Raw genomic sequence first — 17,216 nt, forward strand, 5'->3', positions numbered from 1 at the left:
TCAACTCTGGGTTTCCTCTTTCATACTCTACCTACAATGCACTAGGAAAGCCTGTTAGCTTTGCCTTTAAAACATATTCAGAATCCAACCACTTCTTACCTGATTATTACTGGCCTCCACTTACTTAATATTACAGATAGCCTCTTCAGTGAGATTTATTCTTATGCTCTTGCTCACTACCATCAATACGTCATCTAGCAGCCAGAATGATACTCATGAAGTCCATGTTTGATTGCAAGACAGCTCTGTTCAAAATCCTTGGTGGCTCCCTAAGGAGAACCTCTTAGATTAAAAACCAAAATTCTTACAAAGACCTACAAGGCCTGCATGAACTGGCCCCTCATTAAATCTCTAATATAATCTTTGATTTACTTCTTTCTAATTTGTTCTGATCCATCAACATCAGCCTCCCTGCTAGTCCTCAAGCATGTCAGGCATGTCCCTCTTTCCATGGCTTTGCTCTGCTTGTTCCCTCTCTTTGAATGGTCCAACCCCCAAATTCCCACAACTTTTACACTCATCCCCTCTTCAAGTCTTTGCTCAAAATGTCACCTTCCTAATGAGGCCTCTGCTGACTCTTACCTATTAAAATTACCCAGAACTCCTTCCTCTGTTCTGTGTTTTCTGCAGCAATTTTCATGTAATGCAGCATGAACATCTTAAACTCTGTTACACATTCACTTTAAAGACATGCTATCTTCTAAAATGCAACACCTTTGTTACCCATAAACTTCACAATACCTTGGATAATCTAGAGGTAAATCCTAACTAGGGATGGAGGATTTGACAAGCTCAACTAAACTATCCCTATTTCAATCCTGGCTCACTAGCCATTCCAACCCTCTCAAGCAACATGACCCTTCTAAGTATACTTACTTCCCATCCTGACCCCCCACTCCCAGTCCCAATTATTCTAGAAATGAACACTTCCCACTCCATGGAAGAATCAGGGCATGGACAACAAACCCTGAACTAATTGCTTCAGGAATCTCCTTCCATCTGAGGCAGATATTCTGGGTGGGTTTAGGTCTTAGGTGATCACAGTCGCCTTCAAAGCATGCAGTTTATAGGGGAAAGGTGAGTGGGGCACTCTGTGATAAGCAGACACTGTGATATGTGATACTATGATGTTGCATTCTTGAGAGACCTAAGTCCTACCTTGAGATACCTGGGTTCTAGATATGCAAGTCTGTACCATGGAAACATATGCAAGCAAGCGTCAGGCCTTTTTGAATGGAGTAACTTCTCCACCACCTACAAATTGGGTAGGTAAATCCCTGCCCCAGCAAAGCAGAATGTAAGAAAGCAGGAAAAACTGTCCCACTCCAAAGAGTTCACTGGCCAAAGAATTTTGTAGCATCCAGTCTCAGTTGCAGCTGACCAAGACAATCTGATATGGCCATTGTATATTTCTAGGTCACATGGATTTGGCTACTTGCAATATAATTTCTGGCTGAAGCATGTTCTTTCAGCAAGATGGATGTGTTCTCAGTTGAAACACTATAGGTTTTCTCCAATTGCACTGACTTACCCACCAGGAATTCCTCTAAGCTTGGTGACCTCCTTGGTTTTGCTCCTGCAACGGGACTTAGAGTCAAATCCCCAGCTTCTCTTTTTCAGGCAGGACAAGGAATTCAGACAGATGAGAACAATGAGAGAGAGAAAGGTCACCAGAGAGAGAAGATGAAGAGAGCAGGGGAATGACAGATACAATATGTTAGCATATAAACACATTATAATTTTGGCCAAGATTGGCCCCGGTGGTAGGTGTTTTGCTTTGCATGAAGTTTTCTCTCAGTAAATAATAGTCTACTCTCTCAGTAGCACCTGAGGCCACTGCTCTAATGATTTTAACTTCATAAGTTTCCTAGAATGTTGATCCAAATGAAGGCACCCCAGTTCTGTCTCAGTCGTGCACACATAGTGCGACTGTTGCTGCCATCTCTCAGCAGTCCCTGGCAATGCCACACTGCTTCACCACAAGCTTCAAAGTGTCCTTGAAGTATATGTTTTCACTACATTGATTGGGAGTGCCCCATCTCAACTTGCAACCATTGGATTCCTGTAGGATAGAATTTGTAAAGAAAACAAGGTTTAATCAAAAGCATTAAAAGTCTCTTCTTGTTGATAACTTTTTGTTCTAAGGTAACTATATTCACTGTAAATTATTTTTTTAATATCTCTTCTAGTGAACTACATGTTTAACCAATTGATTATACTTTGCATGAAAACCAAAGTGTTCTTTCCCCAGTTTACTTTTGTTATCAGTGCAATGCAAAATCTGTTTGCCTGAATTAGGTTGCATTTCATTAATCTCTTCAACATGAAATTGTGGTGGTTCATGGTTAATGAGATTTAAGAATGTGGGTTACTTAAATTGTGACTAATTTATTTTAAAAATATTTCAGAAAATAATGATTGTTTCTGGTAGTGTTAAAGTATTAATGATGTGTAAGTAAGTCTTGTTACACCTGACTGAACTTTGGTTAGATTACCAAGTGTAGTGAAATGTTCAGGATATTTCAGAATTGAGTTAGTATATTACAGATTAGTTTAATCTAATACAAGAGAATGTGGTATATGCCTAATACAAGACAGGCAATACAAAACACGAGGGAAGTTCAGGGGAGGGAGAAATTCTTTCGGCCTAGGGCACTACCCTACTCTCATGGTCATCTTTCAGACCTAGCTCATCTCATTCATTAATTATTCATTCATTCAAAAACACATATTCAAAACCTACAATATGCCAGGTATTGTGCTACATACTAAGAATGCAAAATGAATATATTACCATTCCTACTCTTAAGGTATTTAGTGTATCAGATAGTCATGAGATAGTGTTTTTAAGTGTTAAGTTAAAGTATGTACAAAGATAAAGAGAAGAGGCTAATAGCTCCATCTTGTGCTGGGGTGACAGTGTTAGGGACATCATAAGGAAGAAATAGGCATCTGCACTTCACCTCGACAATTTGAAGGTCAAATAATAGTCAGGTGGTGGACAGGAGAAGAAAGAAATCTGACAAACGGAATTACAAGCTCAAAGTCATTGTTACAAGCTATGTATTTGCATTTCAAAGGCAACTCCTGTTGTCTTCAAATGTGCTTTAAAATAATTTAAATATCTCATTTATTTTTAAACAGAGCCATTGAACTAAGACTAAACTTAGCAAATGATTTACTTGGTCACAGACATTCCAGAAAACAGTAAAATTGTTAAAATGAAAAAGTCAAAACAAGAGTTTGATTGACACTTGTCTATTTAAACATAACCAGAGTATATTTAAGGGATGAAGCACTCTGTATGGTATTGCTATTGATTTTTATGGCAATTTATTCATATTTTAAGCCTTACCTTAGCAATTCTTTGAGGTAGAACTATAGTGGAGGAGTGAAATCTCCTCATAAGAAGTATAATGCTAAGTAAATTCCTGTTTCTCCCTACCCCCTAGATTTAGCAGTATTTACACCCCACCAGTTTCTACTCAGTGCATGCACACATGTGGGCTGTACAAACAGTTCCTGGGTCCTACTGTACACAGCACAGCTGCCACCAGAACACGTGGATTCCCCAGTTCTGACTGTCCTGGATTCTAGAACTATACACGTACAGTAAGTAGAAATGTTGTCTTTCTCTCATGCTGGTTCATGCAAGAATCCCAGTGAGTTTAATCAGGGGAGGAGCTTGTGACATAAAATTAATTTTATTGTGATTAAATGCATAGAAGTGATTAGTTCAGTGGATCTGGGAACCTTTGATTATCACTTGCCAGCCTAATTTCCATTTTGTCTTTATGCAATCAGGCTGAGCCACATAGGTACACAGATTCCATGCAAACTTTAGTAAAGGAAAAACTGATCACTTTCATGACTGCCTTGAACTTTTTATATATGGGGCATTATTTGTAATGATTTGGAATTAGAAAGTATTTATATCTTTTTGAGTATAAACCAGGACCTTCTTATTCCCTCATTACCTGCAACTGATATCAGAAAGGAAATTTCACATATAGGCATGTTCAGATGATTTCTGGTATTAGTGATTCTTGCCCATTTCCTAATACATGAGGTATAAGGTGTACTATTGTACTGAGCTAAAATCTAATAGATCTCTCTTATCAAGAGTTAATACTTGTTCATATTTATCTCTCCTGGTCTCAGTTTTCTTATCTCTAAAATAAAAGTTTAGGCTGAATGAATTATGACATTTATTCAAGCTGAAAAATATTATGATTCACATCTCATTGTTCCATGTCTAAATTCTCCTGTTGGCTTCGTGTGCCACTAAGCCAAGCCACGTGACTTAGCCAAAACGATCTCCCACGACTCAAGTATTTCTCAGCTTAACAATTTCCTGTCTATTCCTTGATTTGCCCTTCTCATTTCCACTGCTATGTTGTAATCTTCATCTGGAATGCCCTCTGTTCTTCCTTCTACCTATCCAAATCCAATCCATCTGTTAAGAATAAAATCTTATGTATCTAAGTAGTGTGTCACTTCATTCAAGAAATCCTGCCTGATTGTTTCAGCTCTTCCAATCATCAATGTCACTGTTTTCTATAATGGTATATTAACCCTATGTTGGATTCCTGGATTTTCCAGGACAATTATATTGTTCCCTCTTTTCCCTGTATCTAAGTTCTCAGATGTTCTACTTCTGAAGTTTTTGTTCTACAGCTTAAATTCAAAATAAATACTCACTTATACATTTTTGTATTGTTAGCTAATTAAAATTATAAGTAACCAGACGGCAGAAGCCATATCATATTTTATTTTTGCCCCTCAGAATAGGCATTGGATAACTACTTCAGTGTTTTATTTTAAATGAATCAATTTTGAGATTTATATTTTATTTAAAAAGTGTCACAAATCCAAGTTCAAATGTGTCCTTTGAAAATCCTGCATATTTTAGTTTTGACTTGAATGAATGATAATGCTGCATTTTACCATTCCCAGGTGGAAACAACCAAGAAAAATAAGTGGGATTCTGGAACGCTATATATTATATGTTTCTAATCACACAGATGATTTTACAATTTGGAGTGTCATCTATAATAGTACAGAACTTTTCCAGGATCATATGCTACAATACCTTGTACCTGGTAATAAATATCTCATCAAGCTGGGAGTAAGTTTATTTCCATCACTTTCTCTGTTCTCATTCCACTTCATTTCCACGTCTTCTCCCTCTCCTTTTGTCCTATCTTTTCTTTCTCTCTCAAAAAAAAAAAAAAAAAAAAAAAATCAAAATCCTCATGTATTGCTATTTATACTGAAAACTCACTTCCCATCCTAAATGTGAATTCTGTTGATCTAATACCTACACATTTAATTTATATTACTCAAAATGATAGAATAACAGCCTGAGTCAGTAGATTTTTCCAAGTCAAAGTTGGGATTATCAAGATTTTTAAAATTACTTGTAGAACATCATAATTGTTCAGAACTTTTTCTAAAGTGCCAGGATTAATAAGGTTATTTCTCTGTGGCATTTGTATTCATTTAAAAAACAATGCATAGTATGAAAATTTAGATCCTATATTTTTAAATGGAAGTTTAAATGACCGTCAAATATTCTTGATTGTTGTTACATTCTGGTTTATATTATGCTCATATCTCAGAAGAACAGTCACTTAATAAAACCCCAGGACCAACATAGTTTAGAGGTTCCTTTAGACAGACAATAGCATTTTTTTTTTAATGCAAAATAGCACTTTTACACAAAGGTCTTTTAAAAGACCTTGATATTACTGTGGAATTTATACTCAGTAGTTCCTTTTGTTTTTTGATGAAATATAATCTTTTTTAAGTTTAATAGCACATCTGAAAATAACTGAATATAAACATGAGATTGTCCCTATTTGTTTTAAACACACTCTTCATTTTATAGCAATACCTATATAAGGATATTTGCTTTGATAAATGCCATAGAAAATATTCTGCTCTTGATTATGAATAAATTTACATTTATGTAGACACTGTGTATGCATTCATTTTACTTAACATGCTCTTGAATGCTCTAAATATTACACTATGAGAAAATAAACTACATTCAACTATTGCTAACTGTCTGACTTAACACCACAAAACAAGGGCAATCAGACAGTGGTAAAAAATACCGTTCAAAACTAACTCCGTGTGCCTAGGTATTCCACATAGCAGAGTTTATGAAACAGCACTTCGGTTACTTACAGTTTTATTACCCATTAAGTAAGAAATATACTAATGCTAACACAGAAATACAAACTATTTTCAAAATAATGGTAGTATCAAAATTAGGAAGACTCTTAATTTTTTGGAAGCAACCAAAATTAAACCGAAATTGTGCTCTTGGTTTTTATCAAAAGTAGGCAAATGACACAAAACAGATTCTATTCCTAGGGCAGATTTTAGGATGTGCTGTGCGATCCATCAGAATTCGTATCAATCTCCTATATTTTATAAATCCTTAATACCTTGAAAATACATACTGGTAGATTAGGAGTCCTCTGCCCTGAGTATTAATTCAGATTTTGCTACTAACTGTGTGACCTAAGGCAAATTCACTTAACCTCACTGAGTTTTATTTTCTTCAAGCCTAAAATTAGAACATTGAACTAAACGATTTTTAATGTCTCTCAGCCATAATATCCTATGATGCTAAAAAAAGTAATCCCAAACACTGTTCTATGGAGTCAAATGCTATCTGTCAGCCACTGAATAGTGTTGATGCGAGACGTTGTAAAGATGTGAAAATCCTTGCCTTAACTCTTGGTGGGGAAATAAACTTGCTCACACTATTTTCGAGTTTACTATATTTATTAGGGCAGAAAATAATACATTTTCAGGAAGGATTCAACTAACAGGTTTTTTACTTAACTCTGTTAAACAGTAAATTAAATGAACCAAAACATTTTAGGTTTATCCTGGTTAATTGAGGGATTATTATATATTTCACAGTTTCAATATAATAACCGGCTTTCAAGGTCATTAGATTCATAGATTGAGAGCAGGTTGTCAGCAAAGTGGAGTTGCCTTTATAGATCATTATAGCATGTTGACTAAGAGCTGGAAAACAAAACATAAGATAACAAAGCCTTTAAGCAGCACTTGGAATAGAGGAAGATACATGGGGATTTGAATCGCTATGATTTACTCTAGGCTTGGAGCAGGTATGTTACTTCATGTAACATCGTTTAGTTTTCACATTTGACTGGATTATAAACTGCTGAAACATAACGACTGAATCTTTCAAAATTCAGTCTGCAGTTTCAAGCACAGGGCCTACTGGAAACCGGAAGCTGAGCAAACAATTCCTGAATGCATGACCACCAAAGACATCATTTCGTAAAGGTTCTAAAACTTTTGATATGAATTCAGTAATTTGCTTGAAAGCATTGGAATTAGCAATGGTGTGGTTCCAAAACATACTCTTTCCACTGCAAGAAAAAAAATAGCATAATATGTTGCTACACTCAACAAAGGCTATTTTGAAATATGATAACTCCTAATAAAGAAGACAGTACATTAAAAATAAAATAAAGAAGCTATTAATACAGACAGCTATCAAGATAGGTGTTGTTTGATAATTTTCATACTACTGCTAGCCATTTGTAACTTGATGAATTCTAAGTATATGTTCCGGAAAGATTCCTGGAAATGGCTTAACTTTTTAAGTAATTATGGATCAAGTGACCTTTTTCTTTTTCTTTATGTTTTAAAATATGTTGCACTCTTAACGCCCTCAATCCCTGTGGACCTGAAAATTTACTGGAAAAGAGAATGCTAGTTTGGTCCGGGCACAGTGGCTCACGTCTGTAATCCTAGCACTCTGGGAGGCCCTCGTGGGCAGGTGACTTGAGGCCAGGAGTTCAAGACCAGCCTGGCCAAGATGGTGAAAACACATCTCTACTTAAAATACAAAAAATAGCCGGGCGTGGTGCTGCAAGCATATAATCCCAGTTACTCGGGAAACTGAGGCATGAGAAACCCTTGAACCCAAGAGGCAGAGGTTGCAGCGATCTGAGATCTGCCTCTACACTCCAGCCTGGGCAACACAGCAAGTCTCCGTCTCAACAACAACAAAAAAAGGAATGCTAGTTTCGGATTGTCTTAGTAGTCATGATTTCAAAAATAATTGATACAAGTTTATTATTTATGCATTTTATTGTACCAAAATTGAATCCCTTATTTGCTCAGATGTTACTCATCATTTCAAGGCAGAGTTATGCCTTTATGAATTTTTCAAAATGGCTATAACTAAGAAAAGCTGAAAGAGATGAGTGAAAACAACTTATTTTAATGGCTGTCAGGCTTTCAGAGACCTTGCCATTTCATAAAGGCATCTTTAATCAACACCAACATTTTGTTTAGTTTTTCCAAACCAGAATTTTAATCAGCATTCAGCTGTATTGAATGTAGTGGCCTCTGGTGCGGGCAGGTCAAACAAGATACTGATTGGTTCAATTTCATTTAGATGATGTCAGATTAGACCAATTGGAAGCAACTTTAAGAACATTTATTTTCCCATCAAAGGAACTAAGGTATTGTGTTGCTTACTTAGAACCCTCCAAATACATCCAAAAAGAATGTGGGCAAAACAAAATAAAATAATTTGCAGGTAATTCTGTTATTTCAGCAGCCTCTTTATAAATAATTTCATTTACAAGAAAAATTCTTTCATAAATGCCTTATATTCTTGAGAGATTTCTTTGTCAAGTTACTGGTTTATTGATCTCAGATGACATAGTATAAGAAACAGTCCTTCTAAACCAAAGGATGTTTTTACTTATCCTAGAAGACATCATAAAATCCTCAAAACAAAGTAAATTTTAATTCACACTCTGTTTAAAAAATATACACTTATATGTTGTATAGTACAGAATTTATTTGGGGAGCGTTGGCAGGGGAAATATCTCAGCACACAACGAAGAAAAAAATAGTGACAAATAGACCATCAGAGTTAAATCCCAGTGTTTTACAAGTTTAACAATAAGAAGCTGCAACATTTTTCCCTTCTAAGGGAAAAAAATCTGAAAAATGCAAATGAATTGATTTTTTTTTTTTTTCTCCCTGAGAAGTGGGAAGAATTTGTCTTTGACCGTTTTTCCTTTGATAACTCAGCTGTCTCATATGGCCTCTTTTCCTGCCATATTTTCTTGTGGACTTTTAGCACATTTGAAATGTCTGGGGTCTTCAACTTTTTTTTTCTATTTTAATCGTTGAGCAGTTATTTTTTGAGATAACAGTGACTTGTCCTAAAGTTTTGAGTCAGAGTTTGGCCACATTTGCAAAGATTCCATTCTCAAGAGGAGTATGGTTTTTTTCTTGCATAGAAAGGCACATGCCACAGCTGAGAATTAGAGAAAACCCACAGAGGTTAATTAGGTACCCAATCTTAATGCAATTTCATGCCCAGACCACAATTTAACTCATCTGAAACTTGCTTAAGCTGGTAAGAAATTATCCTGGAGAAATGGGCTACTGCTATAGTCTTGTAATAGCAAGTGGGATGAATATCCATGTTTGTTGACCATAAACTGTTGTTTATGCTTATAATGAAGAATTTGCAACAAGTTTCAACAACGTTGCAAATAGTAGTATACTCTGATATTTTTAAAAAATCTAAAAATCGGTCAGCCTCCTTCTGTCTTTATGGAAAAGAATATTTACTGCTTTAAGAATCACAAAATCACTCCCTCAGTATCAAACTGAGAAATCAGAGGAGGTGCCTAAAGAAAGAGACGCTTTAACTTTTTATCTTAGTAATATCTATCTTACACAAAAGTGAGCTAAATAACTCTACTTTTTTACACTGTCTTATGATTTTGCTTTATTTTCTTTTTGATTTTGGTAAAATTTAGTACTTTTTGAAATATTTTTAAACTTCGTTGTATCAATTGAAATTGTAACTTGAAGAGATACTGAACCAAGCTTAGTATAGTTTTCAAATATCATTGTTATATAAGGATATAATTACTAATATTTGCTAGCAAATATGGGCTAAAAAACCCCTTAATGTATGTATCAATTTCCTGGAAAATTGCTTGTCCGGTAAGTTTAAAAAAATTATTTGCAGTTTACTCTGAAGGTGTACACAGAAATTTCTGTAACATTCATGTTACCATTTCTGACATTAGTGATACGTAATTAGGGAACAGAGAGTTCTGTGATCATGTTAAATTTATCAGACATGTTTTGATGAAGCCTATCTACTCTGACACATAAGTAAATTATGTGATCCTTTAAGCCATTAAACATTCACTCAACAATTGCTTTGTATTTATTGTTTTATGAGAAACATTGTTTTATTTCGTTTTTCTTGGTGTTATACTGTAAACATATTGGTCACACTGTAGAAATAAAAGGCAATTGTATTTGCTGCACATCTTTTCTTCCCTAGAAGTCAGTTGTTTTACCTTAAAGTAGTCTTCATCCTCTAGTACTTTACTTATGTTATGTGTACACATGCTGTGTGTGTGTGTGTGTGTGTGTGCGTGCGTTTAATTCACTCTGGAAAGCTTTGTGCAAGGCTAACTTCAGCAGGGCTATTTATCCAGTCAATATATGCCCTACATCTCTAGGCTCTCACTTAGGATGCTTCCCTAATTCATACATTCATACTGTCTCGGTTATTCTCTAACTATTGGGGATGGTTATCTTATGCCTTATAAAGCAAACTAAATAAATGTTAAATCTTAACATTGAAATGAATTTATTTTGGGGGAGTAAAGGTAGCACTATATAACAAAATCTGAAACTCTTATTGTGAATTCTCTGTCCTCAATGTTCATGAAAACTTTCGGGACCAAGAGTGAAGTGCGCATTTTTGCATCTCTGTTTAGGCTTGCACGGGTGGTGGGTGCACAGTGAGTGAGGCCAGTGAGGCCCTAACTGACGAGGACATACCCGAAGGCGTGCCAGCCCCCAAAGTCCACTCATATTCACCTGACTCCTTTAATGTCTCCTGGACTGAGCCTGAATATCCGAATGGTAAGTGAACTCTTTTAGCCTCAAGTTAAAAAGATGATTAGCAAAGGTAAATTAATATTCTAAATGGCAGCTTATATGTGGTGCTTAATTTTTAATGCTCATTTTAGCACATAAAATACCTAAGATAGTATCATTGTCTGTAGTTGGGGAGATTGTGGTTTTTAGGCTAACACACAATTTTGGTGGCTCAAAAGTGCTCCCTTTTGATAGTTCTTGTGTACTGCATCTTATTGTTTAATATGCTCCAGGAGAGGTGAAGAGAGCAAATGGGGAGGATTCCCAAAAAATGCCATAGTGAGAGTGACATTGTATCTTCAATGACTTTCTGTTTTTAAAAGCCATTAGTTCTTCCTCGGAGAAGGAGAGAGGTGGAAAGTTCATGTACATATGGTGTCAAAACGCTTTTGATTTAATAAGTTTATTTTAAAAGAGGCCACTTGGAACTCTGTATTTTTTAATGTACTATTTATAAATATTTCAACATGCAGTTTTTAAACAACGCATAGATTAAACACACATATATTTATACATATTTAGCTGGAAGCAAGTTTTGTGCATTTCTAAGCAATACATATGTTTTTGTCCAGTTTAGTAAATTAAGTTAGTCAGTTATGTTTCACTAAAATAAAACCTCATTATGAAGAATTTATAGTAGTTTTGAGTAGAAATTGCTTTATTCGTTTAGTGGAAATATCTTTAAGATTCACATAACATAGTACCATTGTTTCACAATGATGGAAGCTTACTTGACATTAAATTTCATTCCTCTTTGAGACAAATATCAAGAAGAATTTTAATATCATAGAAACTCTTTTAAGTAATTTTTAAGTAACTCATTACTGAAAATTGAAATGGACTCTTTTAGCATAGGCACAAAGAATGAAAGAAAAAAGTTACAGTTTTATTAGTTTGTCTTATGTTTACTATGATATTAGTTATTCCAGCCATCTCATTTTAATTAAACTTTTGGCAAATGCACTAGATATATTTGAGGTAATGGAGAGAATTCTAATAATCAGAGTGAGTTATTATCTGTGCTATTGAAGTTATTCCTGTACTAATACAAATTTTCCAAGAAAAAATAAATGGATGCCTATTTGATACTATATTAAGCCATCAACCATCTTGTTATGATTCTTACTCCACAAAGAACTCTAGTTCATAGGTGACAATGAAAATGTTAATGATTTATTTCAATCAGATTGCTGTGAAATGCTATTACATGATTTGCATAGTAGAACACTTCCCTCCATCCCAATTGGTAAATGCAATTGGAACTACAATTGAACTCAGAATCTTCAATTGTTCAGGGAAATATTTTCCACATTTCAAAGCTCTTTGAATGTTTTGTATATTTGTGTATGTGTTGTATATTTGCAAGCAGTTTTAAAATGTACTCATCAAGCAAGAAGAATTTGGAAGATTTGGAGATTTGTATTAGCACTTCCATGGTATTCCAAAATCTTGTGTTTAATCACAGTGGGATTTTTAGAATTTTAATTGTGGTACAATGGTTAGACATTTAAAAGGTAGTTTTATTTTTTAAAAAACTACTCTTTTTTTTACTATTTATCCCCACTTTCCCCCAATTTTTTAGCATTTTGTTTCTCTTGTTGATTGTCTAGAGAGGGATAATCTGATTGTTGGAAAACATCTTGTCTCTCTATCTGTCTTCAAAGTCCCCACGCTTCTCCTCCAATGCCCAAAGAATAAAGTCCAAATTTTTAGTCTGGTATTCAGGTTACTACCAACTTGTGACTCAACCTGAATACACATTGCCTTGTAACATATCTTCCTTTCTAGCCACGCTGTAATATTTATGGCTTAATGTTGGGTTGTGAAACATGGGTGGAGTCAAATAGTCCTGGAGTAAAAATTTGTTTCTAATGTACAGTGACTGTGTTACCTTGGGAAATTCATTAACTTCCATGGACCCCAGTTTCCTTGATTAGAAAATTGAGATTAACAGGCCGGACGCTGTGACTCATGCCTGTAATCTCAGCGCTTTGGGAGGCTGAGGCGGGCAGATCACGAGGTCAGGAGATCGAGACCATCCTGGCTAACATGGTGAAACCCCGTCTGTACTAAAAATACAAAATATTAGCCAGGCATGGTGGCGGGCGCCTGTAGTCCCAGCTACTGGGGAGGCTAAGGCAGGAGAATGGCGTGAACCTGGGAGGCAGAGCTTGCAGTGAGCCGAGATCGTGTCACTGCACTCCAACCTGGGTGACAGAGCAAGACTCGTCTCAAAAAAAAAAGAAAAGAAAAGAAAAGAAAACTGAGATTAACAATCCCATCCATCAGCACCCTGTCTTTACCTGTAGAAATCCAACTCCTTCTTCTAGGCTAACCGTAGGCCTCTTATTCTATGGAATCATTCTACTGTTCCTTAAGTTTAACGTAAACTTTCCCTCTTCTCTTGACTATGTGACCTGTTTCTATGCCTTCATAATGGAATTTCATTCAGCCTGTGCTTAAAGTTATTTGGGTATATGTCAAACACTCCCACCAGATGATAAGGACCATAAATCATTAATTTCTCTTTCACTCCACAGAGCCTAACACAATGTTCTACTTTTTATTGGTACCCAATAATATTTAATTCATTTAATGTCTCTTGTGGAAATTACCTTTGATCGGTGGCATATATACTCCAAAGCCCTGGCTTTTTAATGATACCAAGAGAGATGATACCATCCAGTGCCTGCAATATATTTGTTCAAAATGCATTCGTTCCTAAAATATATTTTTCTAGCTGTGTAGGTTCTGGGCCTGGGTTTCTATTTTGGGAGTGTCGATCTTGCATTTGACCGAACAATTTTTAATTTTCTTTTCTGGATTATACCCAATTCAAAGTTAATGGTACTAGGCCCACGTGGCAATATATGCTACCTAATGGTAGCTTTCTAATTTCTGAATATGCTGCAGAAGACAAACACAATTGGAGAATAAGATAGACTTCATTCTTGTGTAACTAAATAAACCCTTTCAAAAGATTTTAAATGGTATTTCTCAAACTTATTTGATTCTTAGAACCATCTTGGGAGCACCAATTGAAGAAGTAGATTCTAGGCTCCACCACGGGCCTCCTAAATAATCAGAATCTTCCACTGCCTTGGTTATCATCAAAATGCTCCTGGGTATTTAATACATTTTCCAACTGAGACCTCTCACAAAATCCTCCACCTGAATTTGTGTTACATCTTCAACTCAGCATATCAAAGCTGATTTCTCCTCACGGTCTCTGTCTCTCTACTTGCTCTTTCTCCTGTATTCCCTCTCTCATGGATTTGCACCACCCAGCCCTGCCAGCCAGGATACTGAGCAGCAGTCTTCACTTTAATCCTTGTTCATCCCTGACTGCTGTCACCACACAACCCCTCGACTGCACTTCACTAGTGAAGGTCATTAATATTGCTTACCCAGATCGCTTCAGGAGCCTCTTCATGCCATGCAAAAAATTTGCATTTGTTCATTCAAAGTATGTATTTTGATGGCCTACTAGGTTCCATCACTCTTATATATACAGTGAATTTCCTTGCTTCTTGATCTCAAGGATGTCAGAGTCCCTTGGGGAAAATATCCATATAAATGAATGCTCACAAGGTAGGGAGGTGTACAAGGTGCCAGGTATACAAAGAAGCAGCTCCTAGTGATGCCCTGTGAGATGTGGACATGTCATCCCTCTGCATCCTCATAAAGATGTTGCAGGACCAGAGATATACATGTGTTTAGTCTGAAACTGGTACTACTTGCCTGGTTTTGCACACTCAGGTTTCAAAATCTTGACTCTGTTAGTCAGTTATGTACCTAAAGGAATGTTTTTTCACTAGGGATTTATAAACATGAACAAAGATTTGTTGAGAAAAATTAAACCCACCTTCTATAGTGAGAACTAGGTATATTTTTATGCATGCCTATATATGACAAAATATGAAAGGTATAAATGGTTCTGACATAAATGTCCAATTCTTGCCAATCAAACAGTTGGTATCCTTTGGCCACCATGTCGTACGAAACATTCTGTCCTTTTCGTAACTGATTCTGACTGAAATGATCAGCTCCTACTCGTGAAAGTCTGATGGTAATCCTTAACCAGGGCTTTAAGAAAATATCCTCTCCCTTTGTTATTTCAGTTCTCTTCCTTGTCTCCCAACCTGGTCCTTCTCCACAGTGTCTGTGCTGGGAAGCTTGCTAGTTGGTTCAGTACATACTTCATGAGCCCTGAGAATTTTTCCTAATTTGGTGTCTTTTGTTCAGTAGTGTACCAGCAGCTCCAAGAATAGTGCCTTGGCACATAATAATTGCTCAGTTAAAAATTTGTTGATCACCATTATTAAAGTAAAAAACAGAAAACAACACATTCTGGAAAGGATGTGGAGAAATTGGGACCCTTAAGTACTGTTGGTGGGAATATTAAATGGTGCATCTGCTATGAAAAACAGTATAGAGGTTCCTCAGATAATTAATAATAGAATTATTATATGATGTAGCAATCCCACTTCTTGAAATATATCCAAAAGAATTGGAAACGAGATACATTGCAGCATTATTCACAGTAGCTAAGAGGTGCAAAAATTCAAGTGTCTATGGACAGATAAATGCATAAGAAAAATGTGATATATTTATACAATGGAATATCATTCGGCCTTAAAAAGAAGGAAGTCCTGTCATACGATACAATGTGGATGAAACTTGAGGACATTATGGTAAATGAAATAAGCCACTCACAAAAAGACAAATACTGCATGATTGCACTTATGTGAGTTTACATCTACAGTAGTTGAATGCACAGACACAGAAAGCAGAATTACAGTTACCAAGGGCTGGGTGGAAGGGGAAAATGGAGAGTTGCTGTTCAATGGGTTTAGAGCTTCAGTTTTCCAAGACGACAAAGTTCTACAAATCTGTTGCACAACCATGTATATGTAGATAACATGATCGTACACTTAAAATGGTTAAGATGCCCAATTTTATGTTGCGTTTTCTACCGTAATAAAAAAAAATGATATAGGGAGGATGTAATAAAATGCCATAAACTTCTACACTAGGAAAAAAAAAAAGATTAAGAGCAGTGTTAGTTTAAAACAAACAAATTTGTTGATTAATAATCACTTAGAGATCTATGCATAAAATATGCATTTGTTAAACAAGAGTGAGCTCATACTATTTGCGTTGTTGTGGAGTTTACTTTTCTCACTTCACAATATGGTGCAAACATCTTTCCTTGCAGTTCAGTGGAACGTGACCTCATTCTTTCAAAAGGCGGTATGCAATCCCACTGATGAAACTACAGCTTATAAGACCCATCTTTTTACTGATGGACATTTCTGTGATTTTACTATTACAATGTTACTTGCTATTAATCGCGTCAGTCTGCCAAGTACAGTCTTTAAGTACTGAGTCATTATCACTTGATTCACACCTAAGGCTTTGCTCGTCTTCAAATATGTCCTGCTTAATTCTAGTCCCTTGCTTCACATACCTGCAAAAATGATGGTGTGACACTTCAGCTCTGTGTTTCTCTAATCAGAGTCCTTTGCACCCACGTTCCCTCTGGCAAAGGTGTTCTTTACAGGCTGCGATTTCAGACATGATTTTAAAATCGCCGAAAAGAGCGACTTTTAGGTCCGAGGTTCCTAGGAACCCTTATTATGTAGGACCTTGATGCTTCCTTTGTAAGACCTTAGCCATCACAGAGAAGTAGCACGAAGGATTACTGTCTAATAAATTTGTGACCTGTATTGTGTAGATTGCAATTGCATAATTAAAGTTATGCTTTTGAGAGCTTCCAAATTCTCATGAGCCATATTCCCTTTTAGAAGCTTAGGCCTTAGAATCCTGAAATATGTTTTTTCTTCACACTTCAAGTCTACCTTGCTAAAACAGCATAGCTATCTGACTATGCCAAACTTATTCGTCATTATCTAGCATAACTTTTAAAGTGACATTTTAAACTAATTAGAATATGTGTTTTTAAAAATACTAACTAAAAATATGGAATATAAAATGTTTGTCTTTTATTAATAGCCATAATTCCTTGTAACTAATCTCTATTTTTACCTAAGTAAATCGACCTAAAATAGTTCCTTTATTAGACTAAGCCGCATGAAGGCAGGAATCATATGTGCCTTTTTCACTGCCCTAGTCCTGGCCCTTGACAGAGTGCCACAGAGTAGAGGGGTGTTATAAAGCTGTCGAATGAATTCATATTTACTGATGATAGGGACAATAACAAAACTGTA

The 17,216-nt window shown here is 35.9% G+C and overlaps 1 protein-coding gene across 1 annotated transcript in view; it reads left to right on the top strand.

The window, feature by feature from the left end:
* USH2A (Usher syndrome 2A (autosomal recessive, mild)) overlaps positions 1–17,216 on the top strand; it is an 813,932-nt gene that overhangs the window by 430,198 nt on the left and 366,518 nt on the right. Inside the window, exons 32-34 of the mRNA XM_011987398.1 lie at positions 3,453–3,612; positions 4,957–5,128; positions 10,824–10,971. Of these exons, the coding sequence (XP_011842788.1) occupies positions 3,453–3,612; positions 4,957–5,128; positions 10,824–10,971 (480 nt within the window). The remainder of the gene's footprint in view (positions 1–3,452; positions 3,613–4,956; positions 5,129–10,823; positions 10,972–17,216) is intronic.

Source organism: Mandrillus leucophaeus, unplaced genomic scaffold (assembly GCF_000951045.1).
Source record: "Mandrillus leucophaeus isolate KB7577 unplaced genomic scaffold, Mleu.le_1.0 Scaffold309, whole genome shotgun sequence".
Lineage (NCBI taxonomy): Eukaryota > Metazoa > Chordata > Mammalia > Primates > Cercopithecidae > Mandrillus > Mandrillus leucophaeus.